The sequence below is a fragment of the Nesoenas mayeri genome, assembly GCF_963082525.1.
Source record: "Nesoenas mayeri genome assembly, chromosome: 1".
Lineage (NCBI taxonomy): Eukaryota > Metazoa > Chordata > Aves > Columbiformes > Columbidae > Nesoenas > Nesoenas mayeri.
In genome coordinates, this window is record NC_137541.1 from 151,449,895 (window position 1) to 151,475,708 (window position 25,814).

At 37.5% G+C, this 25,814-nt stretch overlaps 1 protein-coding gene across 2 annotated transcripts in view; it reads left to right on the forward strand.

The window, feature by feature from the left end:
- TUBGCP3 (tubulin gamma complex component 3) overlaps positions 1–25,814 on the forward strand; it is a gene marked incomplete at its 5' end in the record, with an annotated part of 48,004 nt that overhangs the window by 11,911 nt on the left and 10,279 nt on the right. Inside the window, 10 exons of one of the 2 annotated variants that reach the window (XM_080363825.1) lie at positions 1,549–1,626; positions 2,249–2,466; positions 3,669–3,841; positions 6,325–6,443; positions 9,708–9,833; positions 13,256–13,324; positions 18,320–18,452; positions 19,684–19,850; positions 21,631–21,741; positions 22,151–22,259. In XM_080363825.1, the coding sequence (XP_080219951.1) occupies positions 1,549–1,626; positions 2,249–2,466; positions 3,669–3,841; positions 6,325–6,443; positions 9,708–9,833; positions 13,256–13,324; positions 18,320–18,452; positions 19,684–19,850; positions 21,631–21,741; positions 22,151–22,259 (1,303 nt within the window). The remainder of the gene's footprint in view (positions 1–1,548; positions 1,627–2,248; positions 2,467–3,668; positions 3,842–6,324; positions 6,444–9,707; positions 9,834–13,255; positions 13,325–18,319; positions 18,453–19,683; positions 19,851–21,630; positions 21,742–22,150; positions 22,260–25,814) is intronic. The other variant, XM_080363826.1, reaches the window with a different exon arrangement.

Below are 25,814 nucleotides of genomic sequence, written 5' to 3' on the forward strand. Positions count from 1 at the left end.
CTCCATCAATTCTCTTGGAAGCAACTGGGAGAAAGAAAAAAGCTCATGTGAATGTTTTTTAACTTTGTTTCATCCATTACTCTAAAGAGAAAAGGAGGTCATCTTATTTTTGTGGCAGCTTGCCGGTTGAGCAAACCATACTGCTTGAGGCACTTAGACTTATTCTATCCTGGCCAGTAAAAGAAGTGGTAATATTGCTGCTCCTTCTTCACCAGTTGTTAGAGAGTTGCTGGATTAGTTATTTGCAACAGATGCAATATCTCTACTTTTTGTTTGATCAAAGCAGAAGATAGGAGACACTTGCTCTGTGTAATAGTGTAGCATGTCTCCTTCTAGTCTTATATAATAGTAACAAGCTTGGTAGGTTTATTTAGTGGACTCTGTCCTGAAGAAAAATGTTCTATGGCCAGAATTCTTATATAATACAATGTAACATATACACACAAAATGCATAATTTGCAGAGAAACAGGAAGAACAGAAAATGGTGTGAATTAAAATGCATTCTAAAAAGAGAATTTCAAAGTGAACTTGATAGTGCGTTTTGCAAGACTGAGAGCACTGAATTACATTGCCTCGTAAGGGCTGGAATCTGTGGAGTCTTGGTACGGCTGAAGCTTCTTTTATATTCAGCTTTACTTAGTATTCCGGACCATGGCCTCATTGATGATGTGAGGAAACTTGTATGAGTTTCTTTGACTTACTCCACTACTTCATCTCCATTATAAGGTTCTGTTTCCTTGATCAATTCAGCTGCAAGTGTCACAGAACTATGGAGTAACATACATACAAACATATCTATAGCTAAAATATTTCAATATCTGCCATAATTCTTCCTTTGAAGTGTTCTTTTTGTAGCTTGGGCTTTAGTGTTGTTTTGTCTTCTGCTGCTAAAGCTTCGTACTGAGATTTAAAGCTGCTGAGAGTGTTATCCTAACAATCTGTATGTATCTGTCTATTTGTCTGTTTACTAGAGACTATATTGCCTATTCCTCAAGTTTCATGTTAACAGTGTCTGTATCTTAAGCTGTGAAAATTTTGGTAGCTCTCTTCAATGGCATTTAAAGTAATAGAAACTGAAACCATCAAACTTTTGAAGCCTCCCTGTAAAGGAGAGTGAAGGGGAAAGTGGAGGAAAGACAGTTCTTTGCTTAAGATTGCACCAAAAGTTTTCCTTCTTCACATTTAGGATCCACATCTGAGATCTTTTAACTGGTGAGTGTGTGGAAATGGTGAGTGTGATAAAAGTTCAGCTCTGTATAAACCTCTTTCTGTGGAGCGATCAACTTTAAATTGAGTTTACTTGCTGATCTCAGAGCAGGTGAGGGTTCTTGATTTGGACACAGTCAGTGGAGAAAACTCATAAAACTAGCAATACAGAGGCTGTACTGCGCAGTTCCAGTTTCCTCAAGAATGTGGCTCTAAGGTGTTTTTATTTGGGTGGAAAATGGATTTATATGTGTACCTGTTAGTAGGCTGGATAATTTTAAAAGCATCCATTATTATAAAGAGTTAAACTAATTTCTATTCGTCTTCATCTTTTTTTAAAGGGCATTTTGAAAAACAAATGGTCAATACTCTACCTCCTGCTTAGCCTTAGTGAAGATCCACGTAAGCAGCCTAACAAGGTAGGTGAGACCACCTTTGTTACTTCTGAGAAGCACTAAATGTGTGTCACTTATTTGAGTTGACATTAGGAACTGCTATCCAGACTTCACAAACACCTCAGGTTGTGTTTGTGGTGGTTGTATGTGAGGCTGAAAGGAAGAACAAGCTTGACACAAGTGTCTGCTTTTTTTTCTGTGTAATTTTTTATACTAAATAAATATGAAATTATGAGCTGTCCAACATTTGTAGCTGAAGTTGATACTTGATTAGGTGGATGGGTTTTTTTGTTTGCTTGGTGGTGTAATGTCTGCTCATGTGCTAATGAATTTGAAATAGAGAGCACAAATTTCTTCCTTTTGTTCCAGCTCTACTCATCCCAGGGTGCTTTTTGCAGCTATTACTAATGACAATTTGAAGGCAAAAATAAGCTATATTGCTAAAAGTACTTTTGCTCACTGTAATGGACTTTTTTGGTTGTTATAACTGTAAAAAAAAAAAAAAAATCTTCTTTGCATAAACATGGTCTTTAGTTATTTTCTTGCATCTTTGAATGTTACACTTCCATTCGCTATATACATGACTTCAAGCAACTCACAGATTTATTCATTTTATTCCTCCCTTTTCAAATCCTCTCCTTCTCAGGTATCAAGTTATGCCACGCTTTTTGCTCAAGCATTGCCACGGGATGCTCACTCGACCCCTTATTACTATGCCAGACCTCAGAGCCTTCCCCTGAATTACCAGGACCGCGGCGCTCAGTCTGCCCAAAGCTCTGGCAGCATGGGCAGCAGCGGGATCAGCAGCATCAGCCTGTATGCCCTGAATGGGCCAACGCCAACTCCACAGTCACTCCTTCCAGGGTAAATTAAACTGTTTTGCCTTGCAAATAGGTTTGAGGAAACCCTTCCTGTTTATATGCTGTTCAAAATTCCACTGTAGGTGTTCCTCAGCTGAACAGTTCTGGATATTAGGTGACTTCACGTGACCTTGTGAAGCCATAAATGGCTGGCCAAGTGTATCCATTCTTAGGCTTAATCTTAGCTATCTTCTGAACAGCTGATATATTACTGGATCCACTTTTCTGGATTCTAGTGTCCTTTTCCAAATTTCTCAGTCTTCTGAAACTGTTTAAAACAGTCTTTATCTTTGTTCCCTAAATACCTTGGATTTAAAGTCCTCACTCAAGTTCCTTTTAAAGGATTCCTCAGCCAGCATCAAATCAGTAGAATTAACATCCTCCATTTTCAAATGGGTGACCTTTCTTGCATGGTCTCACTTTCTTTTAAGCATGTTCACAGCATGCTGGCTGTTGTATTAGAGTAGTCTTGCATCTTGAGTGGACAGGGTTTTTCTTGAAAAAAGTGTATACAAGAGCTGACTAAAAAATAAATCCTGAAACACCTACTGTTCAGCAGTGGTTTAGTTGTCTGTTCATAGAAAGAAGAGTCTATATTTGGAACGGAAAGATTAAAATACCAAATAGTTCAGATCTTTGAGTAGAAGCTAGCCATTGTAAACCATAAGATGATTATCTGAGTATTGACTTTGTTAAATAAGCCAACACAGACAGTAACATGCAAAATATGAGCCCTCCTTTTGCCATTGGATAGCATGTTGTATCACCCCTGGAGCTCTACAAAGCCTGACAGAGATGCACTGCACAGAGGGAAAATTAATGTGTTCATCATCTGTGAGAGGGAGAATATTTGCTCTGTATTATGACTTGTTTATTATTATTATTATAGTTGGCCACTTTTGATCCAGTTCAGCCTATATACACAGTTCATTGTGAACAAAGTCAATCTTTGATATGAAATAAATTTTTTCAAATTTGTACGTCCTTTCTTTTCTACCATTTGTTTTTTTGAAAGTGTAGGGTTATAAGAAGAAATAAATAATTTGTATATTCTGCACCATTTTTAAGGTTCCTTTATTAAAACAAACAAACAAAACATTCAGAAAAAACAAATTCAAGCTTGAGGTGTTTTTCAAAATTTGTATACAACAAACCAGAGTGTAGAATCAAAGTTTTTAAAGATGTTTCTTCCTTTTGTCCTTTTAGACAATCCTACCAAGCTCCAGGAGTTGGAGATTGCCTCCGTCAGCAACTAGGGTCCCGTCTTGCATGGACTCTAAGTGCAAACCAGCCTTCTTTACAAAGCGCTACCTCAAAAGGCTTTTCGAATGCTGTGTCCCGTGGTGTGCCAAGGTCAAGGCGAGAAGGGGATACAAGCGGTAAGCAAAGATGCATTTGTTAAAGAGAACTTCTTAGAATTGCTCTCTGCATCCTCAATTATTCTTTAATAATTTTGAAATAGCTTTATTGTGTGTTGAATTTTTTGATGAGTGTTTTGCTAGAATGTGTACGATAGAAACAAATATGCAAGACTAGTAGACTGGGCCACAATCTCTTTTGCTGGTTGTTAATTCCTTTTTTGCAATGGTTGGTTTGATAATGTGTTCTAATCCTCTTAAGACTGACTCCATTGCAGTGTTTGTCAGCATCAAGTGATTGTGGCTTGTGAGTAATGATCACTCTTTTGATGATTAGAAGATGCTATTGCTCTTAGAAGGTCAGAAAGAGAGCTCCATGAATAGAACTTGTTGAAATAGACTCATCCATTTGTTAAATTCTGCTTTGCAAACTTGGAAATGTGCACTAGAATATAAAGCTCTTAAAAGTATTTTTATTTAAATTAGCACATTGTTTACAGTGGTGGTATTTAGAGCAATTGACACACAATATTGTCAATAAAATAAAAAATATATAAATATTACCAATTTATTTCCTTGCTTAAGTGGCTGCAAAATTGAAACCGATGCCTAGAGGGTCTGTTCTTAGTTACACTCATGTAAATTCAGGAGAAATGGTTTAACAGATGATCTCTGTGGCAGTTGTGTAAGTTTCAACCCACTCTACATTTACTGTAATAAATGGGAGACTTTTCTGAATAAGAGAGCTAGTGACAGATGCACTAATCCTACAGTGTTATTACTTTGGCAAAGAAAGATAAGAGATGTGGGGTTTTATGGTTTTTGTTTGTTTTTTAAGAACTCCTATATAAAGAAGTGTGGATAATTGGAAGCTAAAATATAGTCTATCTAGCAGTGCCTATATCTTTGAGTAACAGTGCACAATGCAACAGCTTTTACACCAGAGTTGGACTGGTGTATCTGAGGCCAGCAGTTGGCATTTAGAAGCTAATTAACAATACTGTTCATGTGCAAGAGCATGCACATACACATATGTATGTGTATATATGTATTTATAAATATAGGAAAAAAACACATAAAAATCTAGCACTGCCTCTTATTTTTGTTGTACTAATTGCCTTAAAGAGCAGTACAGCAGCTGTGAGTCTTAGCTCTCATATGGGGTGGGTATAAGGACTGACAGTTTTCTTAAATGTAGTCACTTGTTGATGTAGAACTGCATTCAGTATAGAAAAGGCTATTGTCAAGATGATGTATTTCTACAAATATGAAATTCTTCTAATTAAAAGTTGTGGGTTTTTTTTTCTTCTAAAGTTGGTTGCTGTTAATTGGAGTGTTTTTTGTTGCTGCATCTACACAGACTGTATAATCAGGAGCATTGTATGGTTGATGTTAATACCTGTTGTATTATTTACCATTTAAAGAAAAGTGCACTTGAATCTTCTACCATTACACTATGAGTTCCTAAGAGGGACTAGCTTATCATGCACATCTTAGTATTATGAGAGGAGTCTGAGTTTTAAACAGCATCTGGAGGTGAGGGCTACTTTTGCCAAAGTAAGAATAGAATTTATTTTTTATTATTTTTATTCTGGGAAAGTGGATTGTTGGGAATGCAAACTGATGAGAGTAAGAGTGCTGTCAAATCTGGGAGAAGCATGTTGTAGCATCTCAATTTCTGAATAGTCGTAATTGAAATTGTTTTGGGTTTGATATCTTACATGAAGTTACAAAAGCAGATGGTGCTGTTTTGCCTAGAAAAGGTGGGAGTAGGTGCAGTGGCCTGCATAGCACCTTTTTCAGTCTTTCCTTTAAATCAATAAATATCCTAAATCTTAAACATAATCTGACCTCTAACTAGAGATGTGAGCCAGAAGCAAACTGTATGCTGCAACAGCAAAAGCTTTACTAAATCAAAGGTATATCTATCTTCGGAAGCAGTATTTACACTTTTGTGTTTGCCAGTGTTATGGCTGTTAAACAGCTGGCAGTCTGGTTTTGATCAATCTTTTCACTGAGCAGTAGCACATGTGATTGAAAGCCAATTTTAAATGAGCAGCTCTTCCTTCTGGCATAACTCTGTTTTTTTAGCTGAATGTAGAAGAGATTATTCTGTAAATCTCATTTAACAACTTCAGCTGTTTGGTTGAAGAAAGGTAAAGTTATTATGATGCTTGCCTCGGAAGTCCCACTGATTGAATCAGAGAAGATAAGTTTAAGAATTGGCTGAAGTGTTGGTTAAAATATAACATGCCCTGTGTCATACAAGCTGACCTGCTCCGAGGGAATCCCAGCTATTGGTAGAGGCAAGTAAAGGGAATTCTTTGCTCTCCTGTCAGGTTGTTAAGAGGACTTAAACTCAGGCTTTCTCCTTTTTTTTTTTTTTTTTGGCCAGGTTTCTAGATAGCTTTTTGAAGTTGTAATCAAAACTAATTGTCCCAACAAATCTGAATGCTATTGTGTGTTGTGTTGTTTGTTTTGTTGTTTTTTTTTTTTTGTTCTAGGCTCTGTTGAAATAACCGAAGCAAACCTTGTAAGAGATGTTTTGTATGTCTTCCAGGGAATAGATGGCAAAAACATCAAAATGTGCAATTCTGAAAATTGCTATAAAGTGGAGGGAAAGGTACTGTCTGGTGACTTGTATTTCATATGTGAACAGAGGGGTACATTGGAGAAAAACAGCTGTGAAAATTATGTTAAAAAGTTGAAATATTACCACAAGTCTTTATTCCCTCCCGCAGCTGCCTTTACCTTTGTTTGTATGGTTTTTTTGTTCTTTTTTTTTTTTTTCTTTTTTAAATCCAACAGGGTAGTTTCAATAGCTCTAATCTAAAATTGATTGGGTAGATTAGGTCCCAGAAAGAAACCGTAGCATTTCACAAGATGTGAATAGCCCCCCAACTATTAAGCCAGTACAAAGACTCCTAAGTTTTGACTTAATTTGAGGATTCCTCTCCCCAGTGTATAAGAATGAACATGATGCAGATGCAGGCTTTTGATAACATTAATATTATTGGATTAAGTTTAACAACCTGACATGTGGAATAGATGCTAGCCACTTGATGTTATGGTCTTGATTACAACTTAAAAATGATTAGATGAGATAATGCCGCTCACCCAAGAATGGACTGCTGATAGAACTGAATAGAGTGCTTTCAGCTGTTACTGCTGATAGAAAATCCGACTGATGCAAATTTGAAGGAAGGTGTTAAATAAGGGTCAGAGAAACTGAGAAAGAAAAGATCTTGTCTCTTTAAGGTGGTGAGATGTTAAACATATTTCCTTGTTCAATATTTAGACAGTACTGCATCTCAGTTCAGTTTCATCTCACTAATTGATTCTCATGTTCTTGTTCAAATGAAAGGCAGTGCTGCTGGTTTTCACTTGTATTAAGAACTTTATATTATGCAATATGACATAGTCCTAAAATGGTGGGGACTTGGGTTTTTGGGTCATTTCATGTGCCAAGAGCATGGTAGACTCATCTTAATGTTGATGATAACTGAACTGATTTCCTTTTCTTCTTCATAATAATTGCAAACAGTGAAACATATAGTTGTTCCTCCTGTTACTTTACAGTAACATTTAGGGCTGCTTAGTGGAGGGAAAATATAAAAAACTTAAATCTTGTCATATCAGTTAAATGTTGTTAATAAACAGATTCTCAAGGATGCCATCTCCTGCACCTGTAGATGCTGCAAAGTTTAATTCCTCAACACCTGCACCAAGTTAATTATGTTCCATCTATAATTTTGACTATATATAGCAAAGGAAAAGTAGCATAATAGATTTTTCTAGAGGAATAGGGAGAGAACTTAATCAGTGATTGGAAAAAGGACACTATGGGTTTCATTAGTTCTCTGTGTAGTTTTCATATCAAACAGGCTATTTTGAGGTGAAAAACTGTTGTAGATAATTCTGTTTATACAGGGAGTGTGATTATTGACCACAAAACATCTGAATAATGCTTTTTTCTGAGAACTTTGTCTTCACTTATTTCTGTGAAATCAGTTGTCTTCCATCCTTCCTCCTTATTGGCACTTGCACTGACCTACTGGACCTAGTGAGGATGAAATTATTTGACTGACTAGAGCTGCTGCTGGAACTTTTTCTGATGGACAAGGAGGACCAAGATCATACCTCCTATAGTTGTGTTGACTGTGTGTTAGGCAAAATAGTAGTCAAAGCATGTAGCTTTCCCTCAGCTGGGCAAAATAAAGTCATTGTACACAGTCTGTTTTTTCCAGAAAGAAACACACTTTCCAAGCTGTTTTTCTTACCTGAATGTTTTCTAATGTCAACATTAATATTAGGCCTGTTGGTGACATTCAGCACTGTGTAAGTTAGCTGCTTCTGATTTGATCTCAGAGATACAAATGTAATAACACTAAGCCAATTTTGCTTGTTCCTCATTTGATTCCAGCGGATGCGTGTGGTACTTAATGTTTGCCAAGCGCTCTGTAGTTGCAGAATTCTAAATAATTCATATGTCATCGCTTTGATTTTTAGCTGCAGGCAGAGTTTCTGTGTCCAGTTTTGCTGCTTTGGGCTAGAATTTACCCTATAGAAGTTGTTCGAGAAGTTAAAGCTGTGCCTGTGTATCTAAACAAGAGCGCCAGGGACTGAACTCTGGTCTTAAAACTAGTTGCTGCTGCCTGGTTCAAGCCCCTGCTACTGTGCCTAACACTGTAGCTGATTTTTATGTTAGGGAATGCCTGTACCACTAACTAAAAGGCTTAATTCATTAACTTGATTTCTAGTTCTTTGACAACCTGTTTAGCTTGATAATGCTTTTCCTTATTTTGTCTTTGATTGTTCCAGCTGGCTTTCCAAGTTAAAATGGTCTGTAGAGGTTGGATAGGCCAAATCACTCTGGACAAAAGTCAATCTCTGCCTCTTGTTTTAGCACATCTGTCAGATTGTTTGTTTTTCTTTGCCCGATAAAATTTTGAAAACTTAATGATGGTGTTCTTGGGTAATGTGACAAAACGTCATAGAAGCAAATCTCAAGTATAGGAACGAGAGGAACAGTGTTTTATCTGTTGGCAATTTAAAGAAAAAAAAGTGCTGATTCAGATGCAAATAGTAGTAGTTAAATAGGGTTTGGGACTAAGGCAGGCTTGCAGGGTGAAGTGAGATATGTGGTGTAGGAAAAGTAGAAAGATTAGAATTGCTCAGAGAGGCACATGATTAAATAGTTCTTAAAAGCTGTTACTGATGGATCTCACTTAAATTTGGAATTTGGATTCTATAAGTTTTGGTTCATGATAACCTAGTCTGGCATTGAGTAATTTCTCTTCTATTAGTTTCTTTCACATGTAGTAGTAACTAGTTATTTTCTCTAGGTTTCTTCATGACTTTCAGTCATTGACTCCTCTTCTAGAGCTCTAATATTTTCAGTCCTGCTGATTATCAGTATAAGATGAAGTGTGATTCTACATCATGAAATTTCAGATTTCTTCTTTTCTGAGGACCTTTTATTACTACCATTATTGCCTAACATAACAAGAGTGTATGAATACCGTTACATTAAGATTTCTAAAAGGGAAGATCACAAAGTTGCTAATAGTTTGTTACTGCTACTTTTTCAATGTTTATATGTATTCTTATTCTTTATAAATTCTTATATTCTTATTCTTATATGTATTCTTATTCTTTATAAATATGTATTTATGTATTTATATGTAATTCTGTGGTTGCCCGGGTTGTTTGTTTGAGGGTTTTTGTGGGTTTTTTTTTTTTTTTTGCATTATCTCTACTGTAGAATGTAAAATGATTGTTTCCTGAACTAGCTTGTTTTATGAGAAAGGGGCTTTTGTGAAGAAACAAGTATTGGCATGGTAGATTTGACCTAAAATTGCAAGTCATTGTTTCTGTTAATTTGTAGGTGTGCTTGTCCAAATCTCTCAGAGATACTACAAGTAGACTTGCAGAGCTGGGATGGCTACATAACAAAATAAGAAAATACACGGACCAGAGAAGTTTGGATCGCGCATTTGGACTTGTGGGACAGGTAGGTCAGCTAAAAAATTGATTTTGCTACAATAGTTTGGTCTTGTATCTGTTATAAATTACCGAGTAAAATGCAGTACTAGAATGGTGCGTAACTTTGGAGCTTGGATTTACTCCTGTTATGGATTGCCGCTTTTGGTGTGGGTCATAGTGTGAAAGGAAGGGAAAGACATTTGCTCTTACTGGTCATAAGGAGTTGCCCCCATCATTTGTGGCTGGAAATTCTCATGTATAGATTCCTTTTCTTAATCTCTTTTTTTTTTAAAAAAAAAAAAAAAGTCTTGGTTTTTTAAGTGATCATGCATGTTTTATAAACAAAAGCACTGCTTACATGGGCTGGTGCATCTCTGAGCTCATTGATTGCCAGTTCATTTCTTGGGATGATTTATGCAGGAGGCACTCTTGTTGGCTAATGCTGATGTTCACGTGTTAATACTGCACTAACTTACATAAGATGCAAATACCCCATTATCTTCCGCCCTTTCTTTTGATTACAGCATCAAAAGAATGTCAATTTTTGTTTTTATAGGTTTCATCATCATGATTTGTAGTCTACAGTAACTTCACAGCTGCTGTAATACCCAAAACCACATTTACTGCTAAGGCATTCCCGTTTCCTCTCACTTGCTCCCTCTTTAAAACTGGATATTATCCCTTCTGACTCGACAAATGTTATCCTTGCCTCTAGCCATAACATCCTACCTAATCTACCAAGAAATTGAAGTGCTTCTCCCTTCAATTTAATTTTTCTTAAGAGGTCAGTAGAGACACTGTAGTGCTTCCTACTTTTCTAATGTTTTATTCTGTTCCCTTCTGTCTCTTTTTCCTAGTAACCCTTTTAGTTACACATAAATACTTATTTTTCTAGTGATCCAATGCTGATATTCATGTTTTATATGGTAGTGCTACTGTATATGTATCTTTTTTCAGATTCTCCCCCTTACATCTGGCTGAAGTTTCTTATTCTTTATGTAGTAGCTCCCTGCTTATGCTTATTTGTACCGCCTCTGGCTTTAATTGTCAAGTTTACAGCAGGGGGAGAACTTCAGTGAATATAAATGTGCGATGTCTTAGCTACCATATGCAGATTTCAGATCCTGTGCAGAAGGCTGTGCAGTTAGTTAGCTGAATCTGCATAGCTCTAATGCTGTTACTTTTGCTCGAGTCAAGCACTTATATGTATTTCTAGGACATAAGTGTACAAATAAAAGCATATATTCTACTCCTGCTCTAAGTATCTAGGCAAGAAGACTATATACTATTGCTCTTCATGGCTTTTATAGCTGACAGTTTCAGGTACTGCACGCTATGCATTAGGAATTTAGCACAAGGATATGTATGTTTGAAAGCATCTTCTGCTTTTTAAAAGAACACTTTTGTAAAGCCATGCTTAAACCACATGCAGGATGACATGTCTGTCACCTCTTATGATTCTGGTGACTGTTTTTACCATGCAAAATGTCTGGTGTTGACAATTATTAAGAGTAGAGATAGAATAATATAAAGTGCAGTATGTTGTTATACTTTTGCTGCTTAGTATCTGAGAAAGCAAAAAGTCAGCAATGAAGTGTAACTTGCCTTATGTTTTGACATGCTGCCCATTTAGATCCAGTTGAGATAGTAGGCATTTTCATTTTTTTCCCTTGAACAAGCATTCTCTTTCCTCCCTGATTTCTCTTTTTAGACCAAATCAGAAGTCTAAAATAATGTCCAGTTCTTTGTAACAGTTTGGAAAACAAAAATCTGTAGTTTGTAATGCAGGAATTGGCACTGGATGTAATTTTTGACTTTTAAGTCTTATCTGAACAGTTGATGGCCAGTTAGATCCTAAATCCTCTTGGATACTAGAGTCAATGATTACTGTTCTTACTTTTTGAGTAGATGTATAGTGCTTTTGAATATTTTCTTGGAGGCTCTACTCTGCCTTCTGTCTTGGCAAGTGCTGCTTTAATAAGTTCAAAAATGTACTGAAGAAGCAAGTGAGAAGAAATGAGAAGCGGGGTTACATGTAAGGGGATTTCTTTTTACCCTTCAGTATCCTCTGGAATAAAATTAATTGCAAATTTCTTTCTCATTTATAACATTAAGTTGAAGAAAGGAACTCTCTTTCTTTATAAAGGATATAATGGCAAGATTAATGATTTTTTTTTCCTAGGCTTCTTAGCCTCTTAGCAGATAGGCCTCTTAGCAGTAATGAAGATGTATTTTCTCCTTGTGCTTGCAGGAATAATTTCTCCCTTGTACACACTCTAGTGAATAAATGTTTTACTTCAAGCTCTTGGGTTCTTTTTGTGTGAGGCTTTCCATATTTTTTTCAAATTACTTAGACTGTGATGATTTGAAAAGGGATGGAGGGGATCGTCCTGGGGAATTTCTTTTTTTTAAAAAAAAAAGTCTGTTGAAATAGATACCAAAATGATTATCTGAGAATTGCTTAAGAAATCAGTTCTGAAGAATTTGTGTGTGCAGGGAAATACTATTAAAAAAAAAAAAAAGTGCTTCAAGTCAAAAATTTTCAACTCGGTCCAAAATTAATGAGCCATATTTTTAATTCTGCTTTAGAAAATGTGTTGCAGAAGTATCTTTAGTCTGTGTTAGGATAAAAACATTACAAAACTAAAGCAAAACCCCAGGACCACAAACTGTGCAGAACCATCCATTACTAAACAAGTATTCTTTCAGGAATTGTTTCTAAAATCTACCTTCATTTGTTTATTTTTGAACGACCCAAAGTAGCTGTGCTTAGAATTGTTTTACAAAGAGGAATCTTTGCTTTAATTCAGGCCTGTTAACTTCTGCACATTTTATAGATTTCTTGGGATATGCTTAGAGTTATGCATTTTTTCCATGTCAAGTCAAGAATCGTGTATGACTGTCAACTGATAAAAGGCCAAGAATATACAGTACTTGATCCAGCAGCTGTGCCAATACAGTCTGTACTGTTAAATATAATGATGGTTGCCTGATGTCTGTGTTCTGTTATTAGAGGCCTTCCTGAAATTCAAACTCTACTACATACTGTATTTTAAATAATTATTAGAGAAAAATTCTTCTGGATCGTGCAATTATTTGCACATTCCTGTGGTAATTATTAATGTCTTTATTGAGATGATGTATCTACTTAGAAAGTTAGCACTTGTCATAGTTTAATCTGTTGGTAGAATTAAGACAGCAAGAAACAAAGTCACTTGACAATGTGCATTCTTGGAAACACTCTGCATTTCTAAGGGAAGTGCTTGTATGTTGACCAGTTGTAAGAGTTGGCTTTTATGCTGAAACTTGTAGCTTGATTTGTTTTAATGAATTTCTAACTACCTTCACAGTGTGATGATAGGATAAAAGTAGTTCTAGGTTAAACCAGAAAGACTTTTTTCCTCATTTGTTTTCTTTTTTCTTTTCTCTTTTTTCCTCTTTTTCTTACAGAGTTTTTGTGCAGCCTTACATCAGGAACTTAAGGAATACTACCGACTTCTGTCTGTTTTGCATTCTCAGGTAAATTAAGTGGTTCTTATTTGTCTTTCTTATTTTGCTTTATTTTACCCAAATATCTCCTAAAAGGTATACCTAGGTATCCCTTTAGAAAGGGAAGGATGTACAGCTCTTTCTGTGGACAGTGGGCACAATTCTCTCTAACTGACATTTCTTACTCTTTGGATGTATGTGCCAATGAATATTTTTCTCTTGGAAATTCACTGTTAATTGATTTCTTACCTAAGCAAGGAATATAATGTTAATTCCTAAGCTTCTCTCCCTTTTTTGCATAATTTTTCTCAGTTTCATCTTGCATGATATCTTTATCATTCAAATCCAAAGCAGCACAATCTTTGAAGGGAGAAAGAATACCTTTCTGTATTTAAAGTAATGCACGGTTCATCAGTTAGAAACAACAGTTTCAACTTTTTGTTCTGTCTGGGACAGTTTGTGTATTTTCCTTGTCTCTTCTGTTGTATTGAGAGGGTAAGATGTTTCGGTGTTCTGTTAGTTTTCTTTGATGTATAGAAGAACTCAGTGCTGATAATTTTGCAGTTTGTCCACAAATGTTTGTAGGTATGTGCACCTAGATGCTAGCTCTAAAATAAATAAAAAAAAAAAATTGTATTTTTATCTGCTTGCTTTTTTATATGGTTTTTATATGGGACTTTCAAGGAGTTCATTCTTTGTAACTGAGAAAAAATTATTCTGAGAATAATCTGAAGTTAAATTAAAATGCCATTTAAAATTCTGATTTAGAAAAAAACTGTAGATAAGTCATAGGCTTCTATAAGCATTTTCAAAGTATCTGTTCCTGTTGACTCACTTGCAGTTCTTTAATATTCCTGACTTTTGGAATACCTGTCATACCCACTTTTTGCTAATTTTTCTTGGCTACTATCCAGTTATTCTTTTTCTAATTATTTCCTGCTCTGTCCAAAACACGTTTGCTCTGTTGGTTTGCTGGAGCACTGATGTATTCCAACTTCTAAGACTTCTTGCCCATGAAGATATGTATGACTGCTTTGAAATGTAGATTCTACTTTTCTTGCCCCACTAAACCTTTCAAAAGAAGAGATGAGTCTGGTGGGAGGGGAAGCATGTAAGGGGAAAACAAAAGGAAAGTTCTGGTATCACTTACTTTCAAACTGCATTTGTCTTTGTGGTGGGTTGACCCTGGCCAGCAGCCAAACACCCACCCAGCCTCTTGCTCACCCCTGTCTCTTGGGGAATGGGGAAAAAAATAGAAGGAAGGCAAAAACACAAGTCAATCAAGTTAGTCACAATTTAGTAGTGAAAGGAAATGTTGTGTGTGCAAGCAAAGCAAAGTTCACCACTTCCCATCAGCAGGCAGATGTCCAGCTGCTTCCTGGCAAGCAGAGCCTCTACACACTTAACACTTGCTTGGGAAGACAAACTCCATCACCACAAATGTGTCCCCTTCTTTCTCCTTTCTATGAGCTTTTTTCCTGACATTTTTGTCCTCCATACATTTGGAAATAGTTTCCAGGATTAGTTGCTCTGTCAGCATCCCCGGGAATGAGGTGGGTCTCACTGGTGTGTAGTTCTATGGATCCCTCTTCTTGAAGAGAGGAGTGACGTTTGCTTTCTCCCCGTTGTCAGGATTCTCCTCTGATTGCAATGATGTTGCAAAGACAATTGAGAGTGACCTTGCAGTGGCATTGGCCATCTCCCTCAGCACTTGTGGGTGCATCCCGTCAGGTCTCATAGACTTAGGTATATCCACTTTGTTTAATGTTTCTTAACGTGCTCTTTCTCCAGTTGGAGTAAGGCTCCCTTGTTCCAGACTTCACCTCTGATCTCAGGTGATGCCTGGTTTTCCCAGTGGTAAATCCTACCCAAAAAAAAAGAGGCATAGAAGGCACTGAGTACCTCATTTTTTTTTCCATTTTTCTGTCCCAACTCTCCCAGCACTATTCAATAGTTGGACCCACATTTTCACTAGTCTTCCTTTTTCTGCTTTTCTTTTTGCTCTTCCATGTTCCTTGCCAGATTAATCTCCAGTGTTAGAGTTCATGAGTGTATTCAGCACATTGATTGTCAATACAGTGTCTGTAACATAAAGTTTTGCTCCACTAGCAGGCTGGAGTTTCTGGGGATGTCCCTCAGCACTTTAATTAAGGGGATCCCAGAGGCATATTATGTTCGAATTTTCAAGAAGCCCCTGGCAAAATTCCTTCTCAGAGGCTGTGAAAGGAAGGAAAGAAGGAGAGAAGGAAGGAAGGAGAGGAGTGGAGGAGTGGAGGAGAGAGTCTCTTTTGACTTGAAGGCTGGGAAGCACAAGGTCACATTGCAGGATGGAGAAGGGTCAGTAGTGTGCTCCAAAGGTACATGCTGGCACTAGTTTTAGTTGATGTTGATGGTCTGGAGAAGGTAAGGCAGAGTTAAATGTTCCAGTCTATCAGTAAAAGGTTGCTAACATTGGTACTCTGGATGCTCTGTCCATGGCAAGGAGCAACATGAAAAGGAGTGTGTGAGCAAATAGGTGACAGCGAGCCCCTGTGTGGGAAGTACAAGGTTTTTTTATAATATCTGTAAGGAAGCTAATCTAATGTGTGCTTCCCTGGTGCCCAACTTGGCATCAGCAGGCCCAGTTTGGGAAAAATCTTGGTGTCCTCACAGGTGGTTGTCTGCACAGTTGGACGTGGCGTGCAGTTGGGTGTCAGGGAGATGGGCACTGAGAACAAGGCAGGGGGTGTCAGTGTGACACTGGAGCATGGTCTGCAGTCCTGATGGCAGCCTCTCAGACATCGGGGAGGTAGAGACTAAGGAGGGAGAACGTCAGATAAAGTCCTCAGGAACATGGGACAATTGCTGTCTGAAAGAGGGAAAATGGGCCGAGTCTCTTGAGGCTGAAGAGGAACAGCCGCAGGGGGGCTATGGCTATGGCTGGGGCTTCCAAACTAGGGAAGGAAAAGACAAACACAAAGTTGTGGGATATGGTGAATGGTGACAAGAGGAAAGGAGGCACTCTGAAATTAGCAGGAGGTTAATATAAAACAGAGAAGAGGAGCCAACTTGCACAATTTGTTTCCCTATCATGTCAATGCAAAAGGCACTATCAACAGGTTGAAAAAGGGATTACACAAATTTATGGAAGGCATGTATGCAAACTGCCATTAGAAGGGCTGCACAAGGATTCATCCTCTGATGTCCTGAAAACTGCAGCTGGGCTGCAAGGAGCCTAAGTGGGACAGACTGCAGAGAGAGAGATCAGCTTTGCTTTCTCTTCTTGTTCAACACTTCGTCATTACTAGAGATAGTGTGGTAGATCATCTAGCCAGGGTTCTGACAGAGGATGACATTTCTTACGTTCATAATTGATGGAGCAGAAATCATTCAGAAAGAAATCAGCATTCTCAAGACTTGTGCCAGATCGTCCCAGAGGTGAGCTTGGTAACTTACAAGTTTTAAAATAAATGTGATGGAAAAAAATCTACTCCTTTGAAAGACATTTTCTTTACAAAACTGTACATCTCAGTTGCTTGATAACATGTTCAAAATTATGTCTTGGAATTAAATGCATGCTGGATTCTTGTATTCAGGAGATCATACAGGCTGCCAGCTTAAAAGTTGTTAGCTGCAGTTCCAGTTATCATTTCAGGCATAATAAGAATACCATCAAAGGGTTCTGTGTTGTCTTTTTCTCTGTAAGTTTTTATTATGCCTTCAGAGCCTTCCACAGATGTGTTTCTTCCTTTGAAAAGAGTCTTCCCGAGTGTAGTGTGTACTATTCCATAAGCTTTTAAGGTCTAGTCCAGCAAGACTGTTCAAACAGTCACCCCTTTAAAACTTCCGTGATGAAAATGCAAGTTTATAATTTCTTCCCTAAAGACAAAGGGCAGTTCTTGCTCATATATCTTTCTTGTTGCCAATTTCCATATTTTTACCACATGAGTTTAAAAAGACAAAGCAAAATGTGGATGCAGGAACATCCAGAAGCTTCTGAATTTCTTCACTGTGAGGGTGGTGAGGCATTGGAGCAGTTTGCCCAGGGAGGCTGTGGATGCCCTGTCCCTGGGAGTGTTCATGGCCTGGCTGGATGGGGCTCTGAGGAACCTGGTCTGGTGGAAGGTGTCCCTGCCCATGGCAGGGGGTTGGACTAGGTGATCTTTAAGGACCCTTCCAACCCAAACCATTCTATGATTCTATGAATTCAACTGACTTTAAGGCTCAGCTTAATGTGGATGGCTTTAGTCTTAACTGATACTTTGTATTTGGCAAAAAAAATGTGCTAGACCTGGAGGCATGGGGTGGTGGATTGGTTGTGGCATAGAAGAAGAAACAGAGCATCTTTTCTAAGAGTTGATCTGCTTGGACTGCTGGAACTTGCCTCTGTATTCTTAGGTTGTGTTCTTGACCTTGCTTACCCATCTGCATTTGTATGAGGTATTGGAAGATTCATGGTAATCACATTGTGGCAGATTTTTCTTTTCATAGCTTTTAATTTTTTATCAGTGGTAGAAATTCCTTAATCTCTCTGTGTACCTAACTGAAGTTCTGATGGCTTCTGAAGGAAGACATTGAACAGAATTTGTCCCATGTTGAACTAAAATAAGCTGGCTGTGCAGTAATAGAAATTTTACCTCCTGCACTGTTCCTCTCCTTTAGATGTTTGTCTTCACTCTTTTCTGAGCGTCTCTTTAGCCAGTAGTTGCTGTCTTTCAGGATCTCTGTTCTGTTTTTCTTTTCCTTTTTCTCTTCTTGTGACTATCTATCACCTTGCTTTCTTTAACTTTCTTGTCTTTTGTTGTCTGTTTGCCCTATTCCACTTCTGCTTGTTTGCATCCTTTCACCTGCACTTGATTCTCTATTACCACTCGTGTGGCTTTTGGGTTTTGTCCCAATGGTTTAATGTGAGAACATATAATATGGGTTATTTCAAGTGTATTAGTAGAAAGCTAACTTCAGAACAAAAAACTATGGGACAGCAGTTCTGCTTCAGTTTTGCCATTTTCGTTCCTTGATGTGTCTTTCTGTTTCTAATTTGAACAGCTGCAACTGGAAGATGATCAGGGCGTGAATTTGGGACTTGAGAGCAGTTTAACGCTTCGCCGTCTTCTAGTCTGGACATACGATCCTAAAATAAGGTTAAAGACCCTTGCAGCACTTGTTGATCACTGTCAAGGTCTGTTTAACATTCATTTAACATTTCTGGAGAAGCTATGTAACTTTGAGTGGTTGTCATGCCAAAAGTGGATCTCAGTAATGTTACTGTTATGTTTTAGAAATTTTTGAGTAGCTAATCCACAGATTCTTTCTCTTTTAGTTTAAGAAAAAACATGATGAATTATAGTGGTTTTTTGGTACACTTTCTGGATTATTTTTTTTTTTTAAACCTGAACATACTTGAGAAATCAGTCAAATTTTAAGCACCTACTTTTAGTCATCTTGCACTGTGGAAAACCCCCCACTAATACAGTATGAAATGGTTGGCTCAGTCTCTTTATTGTGTATGAGTACTACTCTATTCCTCTCTATGTGATGGCATATAGGAGTAATTTGCCACTTCTCTGCAGATTAATGTGAAACAGTGAAACTTTACAAATCTGTGAATAATGTGTGGCTGTGTTGACAATCCACAAAAAAGAGCTGAGCAGTGGTGTTAGAGTTAGTTAGAACTTTGGCCAGTAGGCTGTGCTCCTTGAGGGATACTTCAGTTTTGCTGCCTTCAAAAAATAGTGGAGATTGTGGCTATTGGGAAAGAGTATCTTGAACAAGAAAGGCTCACAACATCTGTTTTACATTGATTATTGGAATTGGTAATGATTTGGAAAAAAAAAAATGGTTTTAATTTTAAGACATTAATGAAAAATTTTAATGCTACAGCCTGTGCTGCAAGAAGCTTTAAAGCTGTGCAGCATAATAACAAAACAAGTACTAGATCTATTTTTTTTTTTCAGTCTCTTATTCTTCAATTGCAAGAAGAGATATTGCTTAAAGGAGCTTTGGGGGGGAATGATAACCAAGAGGCAGGAAAGGTGTGTTTGTATGTACTCAGAATATCTGAGACAGAATCAGGTACAGGAGAGAAGGAAAACATACTAAGGTTCCTTAAATGCTCTTCTGGTGGGGGTGTTGAGGAAGAAAAGAAGCATAAAGTCAACCTTTTATTCCTCCAAGCTACCATAAATTAGACAGAACACAGTGTCAGAGAATTGTGCTTAATGCTTCAGTGAGATCAATGATTCATGCCCTAAAACCTGGGAATTCCCTGTCAACATTAAAAAAATGTGCTTTTGCTGGTTTTTTTAGAATTGCTGTTCAGCAAGCTCTGAGTGACATATGACTAGTTAAAATCAATGGCTTCGGAATTTAAGTCTAGTACATTTCTGTTCTTTTCCACTATGATCTTACAGGGAGAAAAGGGGGTGAACTTGCCTCAGCAGTTCATGCCTATACTAAAACAGGAGATCCCTACATGAGATCTCTGGTTCAGCACATTCTTGGCCTGGTATCCCATCCTGTACTGAATTTCCTTTATCGCTGGATTTATGATGGAGAGCTGGAAGATACATACCATGAGGTAATGTATGTGATGCAATAAATATTTTGTCATCTCTTTGTTGGCTTTGTGGGAGTATAATCTGTGAGAGGCTTAGAGGAGAATTTGAAGAGTAGACTGTGGTAGAAATGTATAACATATGACTAAGTAACATATACAATAACAATGTGAAATGTGACTCTCTTAATGGATTCAGTGAGTGTGATATCTGGAGGTTGCAGCGATGTGTGTTGTCTTCAGTGAATCATATCCTGAATCTGTTTATTAGAGGCAGAATGGTGGACTAACAATAGATGCTTGCTTCTGAAGAGAGAAGTGTGTAATGTGTATAGTGTAATGATAATAAATATATGCAGAGTTCTTTGTACTTGTTTAGAATGCAAGCCTTGCATTTGGAATAAAGTTCAAAATATTCTGCTCTGACTACTTACTGTTATCCTCAGCTTCGTAAATGACTTGGGGTTGTCAAATTGGGTAGAAAAGGTTTATTGTTCCGGAGTTCCTCTAGAAAATGTATAGAGTTATTTGTTCTGACTTCTGTAACAGCAAGTTCTAGTAACTGCCCTTTTTCTTCATAGAAATGGTTTTATGGCTTTTTAAGCTCTCCTAACTCTTATTCCTGTCTCCAATCAGTACACTGTTGTTAAAATGACTTTACTTTTTTTTTTTTTTTTTTGGTCTGAAGAAGCCAAAGAATCATTTTTTAAAATGAACTGAGCACTTCTGAGACACATCTGAGTAACTTCGCTTGAGTGTGAAATATGATGTCTGATTTCTGAAACTGTCCATCTGAGTCAAAATTAAAATGAGTACAAATATCACTCACAGCTGATCTTTAAGGTCAGCATTAGGAGACTTGTGTGAAATGTCTATGAATCTTTCTGGCTGTAAAATAGTCACTTTTTTTTCCCAGCTACTCCTCAGACGTGTGAGATGGGGTTTTTTGCTTTTTATATAATTCGTTAGCTTTCAACTCTTTGTTTAAAAATTTACATTTGCACTGTGAGAGTGTTCTTAATACTGAAAATCTGTTGGATGTGGTATACTGAAAGCTACAATTTTCATATCATAGACACAGTTGTTGAGCAAATACATTGGTCATTCTTGGTGGAAATGGTATTTGGAGGCAGTGAAAAAAAAGGTCTTGTCCAAGAAATGGTTGTCTTGTTTTACAGGATGAAGACAGAATCCATCTACAAGTCATTTTAACAAAACTAATCATGTAGTTTTAGTTTCTTACAGATGAAAGTATTCTGTTGTATGGAGTTGAGGACCTTAGCATTTGATCACCAGTTCAATTGCAGGATTTCTTGTGTGTGGTGTGGGGTTGTGTGGGTATTTGTTTGTTTGTTTTGTTTTCTGCATCTGTTACAATAGGAAGAAATCCAAAAAGGCTTGGGTAAAAATAGGACCAGTAAAATATAAGTATATCTTGTATTCTGGACTTTATCTCCTGCCATAACTGTAGAACTAATTGCTGGAATAAGCTATACACTTTCATATTTCATAGTGGATATTTTACAGATAGTACCCTTTACCCTCAGGTCATCAAGGTTTCATAATGTACAGGGGAGATTAAATTATGCGAGCTGTTCTTTAACTTTTTTCTTCAGAGTTCATATTGGGCAACATACAATTTACTTATCAATTGCCAGGACAAATCTGCAAATTAGCTCTGATTTTTTCTTTAAGTTAGAAGAACAACTTGGAATATTTATACAGTTTTCTGAATACAGAAATGAAACACTAGAGGAGAGCTTGCCTTCATCTTTTCTTTTTTAATATTTATTTCAATCTACAGTTTTTTGTAGCTTCAGATCCTACAGTTAAAACTGATCGGTTGTGGCATGACAAATACACTTTGAGGAAATCAATGATCCCTTCTTTTATTACAATGGAGCAATCAAAAAAGGTATGAATTTGAAAATTAGCCTTCTGATTTGTTTGCTCTATGCTGCTGTTTAGATTTCCATTAAGAAAATAGAGATGAAAATTAACAATTAAGATTTTTAGAATTGTTTGTTGAGGAAGACTGTTTCTGTGTTTGATTCTCGAACTGATAAACTTTGTTTAAGGTGGTCTCAAAGCGGGGAAAGAAATTTGTGTTTAAAAAGATTTTGTGTTGGCATTGAAGTTCTGGATTGCTGTGGTTGGGATTGTGAAGCTAAGGCCACAGAAACATGACAATATATCCTGTTGTCCTGGTGGTTGTGGGTGGCTTTCTGTTTGGTGTTGGTTTTTATGTGATGTTGCAGGTTTTTTGTTTTGTTTGGTTTATTATATGCAAATCACTTTTAAAAAAAATCCTTTTTTTTGTTCAGGTCCTACTAATAGGAAAATCCATAAACTTCTTGCATCAAGTTTGTCATGATCAAACTCCATCCACAAAGATGATTGCTGTGGCCAAATCGACAGAGTCTTCAAAAGACGGTAGAGTATCAGTGTTTGTCAACTTCTTCCCTTTGAACTGAGCTCTGGGCAATATGCGGTTTAGACTGTGAACTGACATGGGGTTGGAAAGGAGTATGAAAATCTCATCTGCTTTAGAATACAGGTATTCTAATGGATATTTGCATTTAACGAAAGATTTATGAAGATGCATGTGTGTCATTTTATTTTCTTAATTTGATGGGTTTGCTGGGTGTTGGTTGATGTACCGGATTTCTGAATGAAACCATTCAGAAACCAGTCTGCCTTCAGCTGAATTTTGTTGAGAGGGCTGGGGTGGGGGCAGGGATATTCTTGAGTGCCACAATAGCAATTTAGTGCTTGTGACTTCTCATCGAAGATACTTCATTGGATGACTCCATAATAATACTGAATTAATTCTGTGATTAAAAAAATAATAAATAGTGCGTTAGTTATAAGTAAGAGAATGAGCATTAAAAACAGGCATGAAAGAAGCCTTTCTGTAAATGAACTCTAACACTATCATATGTCCGAAGAAAACTGAGTATGTGGAAGGTTAATAAAATTATTTTTGAAGATTACTTAAAATTGGGGATGCCAACCGAAACTTAACTATCTGAATTCCTTCAGGTTCTTCTAAAAAGAAACAAATATGATTTCAGTCTTAATGAATGAAAAGTTATGTATCATTTGTGTTTATTCTTTGGTGCCATTTTCTTTGTAATTAAATTAACATTGTTATGATGAAAGATTGCAAATAAGAAATCTGTAAAAAATTGAGACTTCTTGTGTAAATACTAAGAAGGGAGGTAAGGTAATGCAGTGGATGCTGCTACATCTGGGAGAAAAGACAACTTGCTTTCTTCTGGTGAAGGTCATACTTTACTACTATAACTTCTTTTTATAATTCATCTAATATATCAGAAGGAGTCCAATAGTTAAGATGTAGATCACTGGGATAATTTCTCTGATGCAATTTTGTACATAGTTTTTAGAAGTATAATGATGTCTTGCTAGTAAATACACCTTTTGCCAAGAGAAGAATTATCTAAACACTTGTTTTTCTGTCTAGTTATTGACTTAGTTTTCTAAGAACATCTTCCTTGCACTTTTGGACACCTTGTACAATGTCTTCTCTGTTATTCCTGTTCTCAGATATGTCTTTATTATATGTGACTTCAAAGCTTGGTTTTGTGAGATTTTTTTTTTTTCTTCTTCTTCTCCAGGTTAATCTTGGACTAGTTTTTATATTAATTCTTCATGGCATGGACTTTAAGCATGAATGAGTACCTCTGTGAAAGGTGTTCTAATAATAAAATCCCTTTCACATCTGCAAGAACATTTTGTCTAGTAGTGTGGTATTTGTACAATGTATGGTGCTTTGCCCAGTCAAAGATGTGCTTAAAGTGCAGAAGGGGGTCAAGGTTAAGTGAATAAGGGCTGTAAAATGCATTTGAATCATCATCTTGCGAGCTACTCCTGAAAAAGGCAAAACCATTCTTTAGCTACACTACTTCCACCACTTTACAGTGTTTATGGCCATGCTATTCCAATATTTTTTTTTAAATTTTCACTTGTTTCTCTCTCCTTGAGTGAATGGATGATCCGCACAAATATAGGTTCTCTATTATGTAGGGGATGAGAGCTTCAAAGCAAGTACATTATCTTAAGTGCTGAGAATATGTGTTTCCAAGAGAAGTGTAGTTTTAGAAACGGGTGTTATCCACTCTATCTGCAGTGTGCTGCAGGCATGCTGAGCTTATGGGCTGCAGCTTAAATACCTCATAGTATTGCCCTGCCTTAATTCTGCACGAAACTACATTTGTGTTTAGGGCACTTTACCCATTCAATACAGAAAGAACATTATGTATCACTGGTGTTGGAAATGTGTCCTGTTGTCCTTGTCTGTGCCATATGACAATATCTTGAGACTGCCCTTTGGATATTTACTTGTAATAAGATGATGGAAAGCTAGGGTGCTAGCCTCAATTCTGGATGCTTTTTTCATTTTTAATCTGAATGTTTGATGGGTCTGGCTGATTTTGGGTGGATTTGGTTTTTTTTCTGTTTTGATGTTGTGTGGGCTTTTTTATTATTATTATTTTTTGGTGGTGGTGGTATTTATTTCTTTAATTTGCTTTGGAACCTTAACTCATGTTTCCGCAGTTTCCTTTTGATGCTGAAGGAATCATGATGTAAAAAGCTGTTAGAACATTCGTTAGAACAGGAAGCCAGAGGTGAAGAACAGTGTAGAAGTTGGTCATGTTGCCTGACAGGGGATTGTAGCAGGCACTCGGGGAAGAAGGACAGTAAAAAAGGCAGATAAAGTGATCCTAGATCTGACCTTTAGCTGTCCACAGTTTGGGAACTCCCAAACCAGGCATGACATGAGACCATTACATTCAATAGCAACCTATGGGACCTGTCTGTCAGTGCTTTTTGCCTGAGCCTTTCTTGACCCATTTCTGTCTTTTTGCAGTGTCCCGAGATAATTTTTCACAGCTTTATAAACTTGGGCTTAGGCCTCTTGGTTGTTGATGTAAGCGATTTACTCTTTTTTTTTGTCGGTAGTTTTGCATGTCAAACAGGGATGGTGTATCGCCTGTGTTGGCGTGTGTGTGTGTATGCAGAGATGGTGCATTACAGCTACACATGTAATCTTGAATTTTCCAGTCTCAGAGATAAAGGGCTGTGGCCAGGTCACTTCCCTCCAGGCAAGGGCAGCACTAAGGAGAGGAGAAAGTTTGTGGTTTGTTTTTTTTTTTCCTTTTTTTTTCTGCTTGAGATGACAAGAAATTGAGGCTGGTCCATGTGTCCTTAGCCATAGGTGCTGCCTTAGACATGATCACCCCTACTTGAGTGGAGGCAGGACCAGCATGTGTGACTCGGTAGGCTTGCCATGGGCAAACTGGGCAACTGCCTGCTGGCTTTGCCTGTGCCTTCAGCTAGTCCTAGGCCCAACCTCTGTGTCCAGTAGCTGAAGGTGTATTAGCTTATAACTCTTTTTTGGTTGTCTTGTTCTCTCTTCTGCTTTGTCCATGAGGCTGAGAGCATCTTGTGGAAAGATACTTGGAGCAGGGGTGTCAAACTCATTTTCATGGGTGACCACATCAGCCTCATGGTTGCCTTCAAAGGGCCAAGTAATTAAATTTATACAGCCCTAAAATTACATTTGGCACTATTCTGTATCAAAAATAGCGTGGTCAGCAGGACAAGGGAAGTGATCCTTCCCCTGTACTCTGCATTGGTGAGGCCACACCTAGAGTATTGTGTTCAGTTCTGGGCCCCTCAGTTCAGGAAAGACATTGAAGTGCTGGAGCGGGTCCAGAGAAGAGCAACAAGACTGGTGAAGGGATTTGAACACAAGACCTATGGGGAGAAGCGGAGGGAGCTGGGGTTGTTTAGTCTGGAGAAGAGGAGGCTTAGAGGTGACCTCATCACTCTCTATAACTACCTGAAGGGAAGTTATAGCCAGGTGGGGATTGGTCTCTTCTCCCAGGCAGTCAGCAATAGGACAAGGGGGCATGGGCTTAAACTCTACCAGGGGAAATTTAGGCTGGATATTAGAAAGAAATT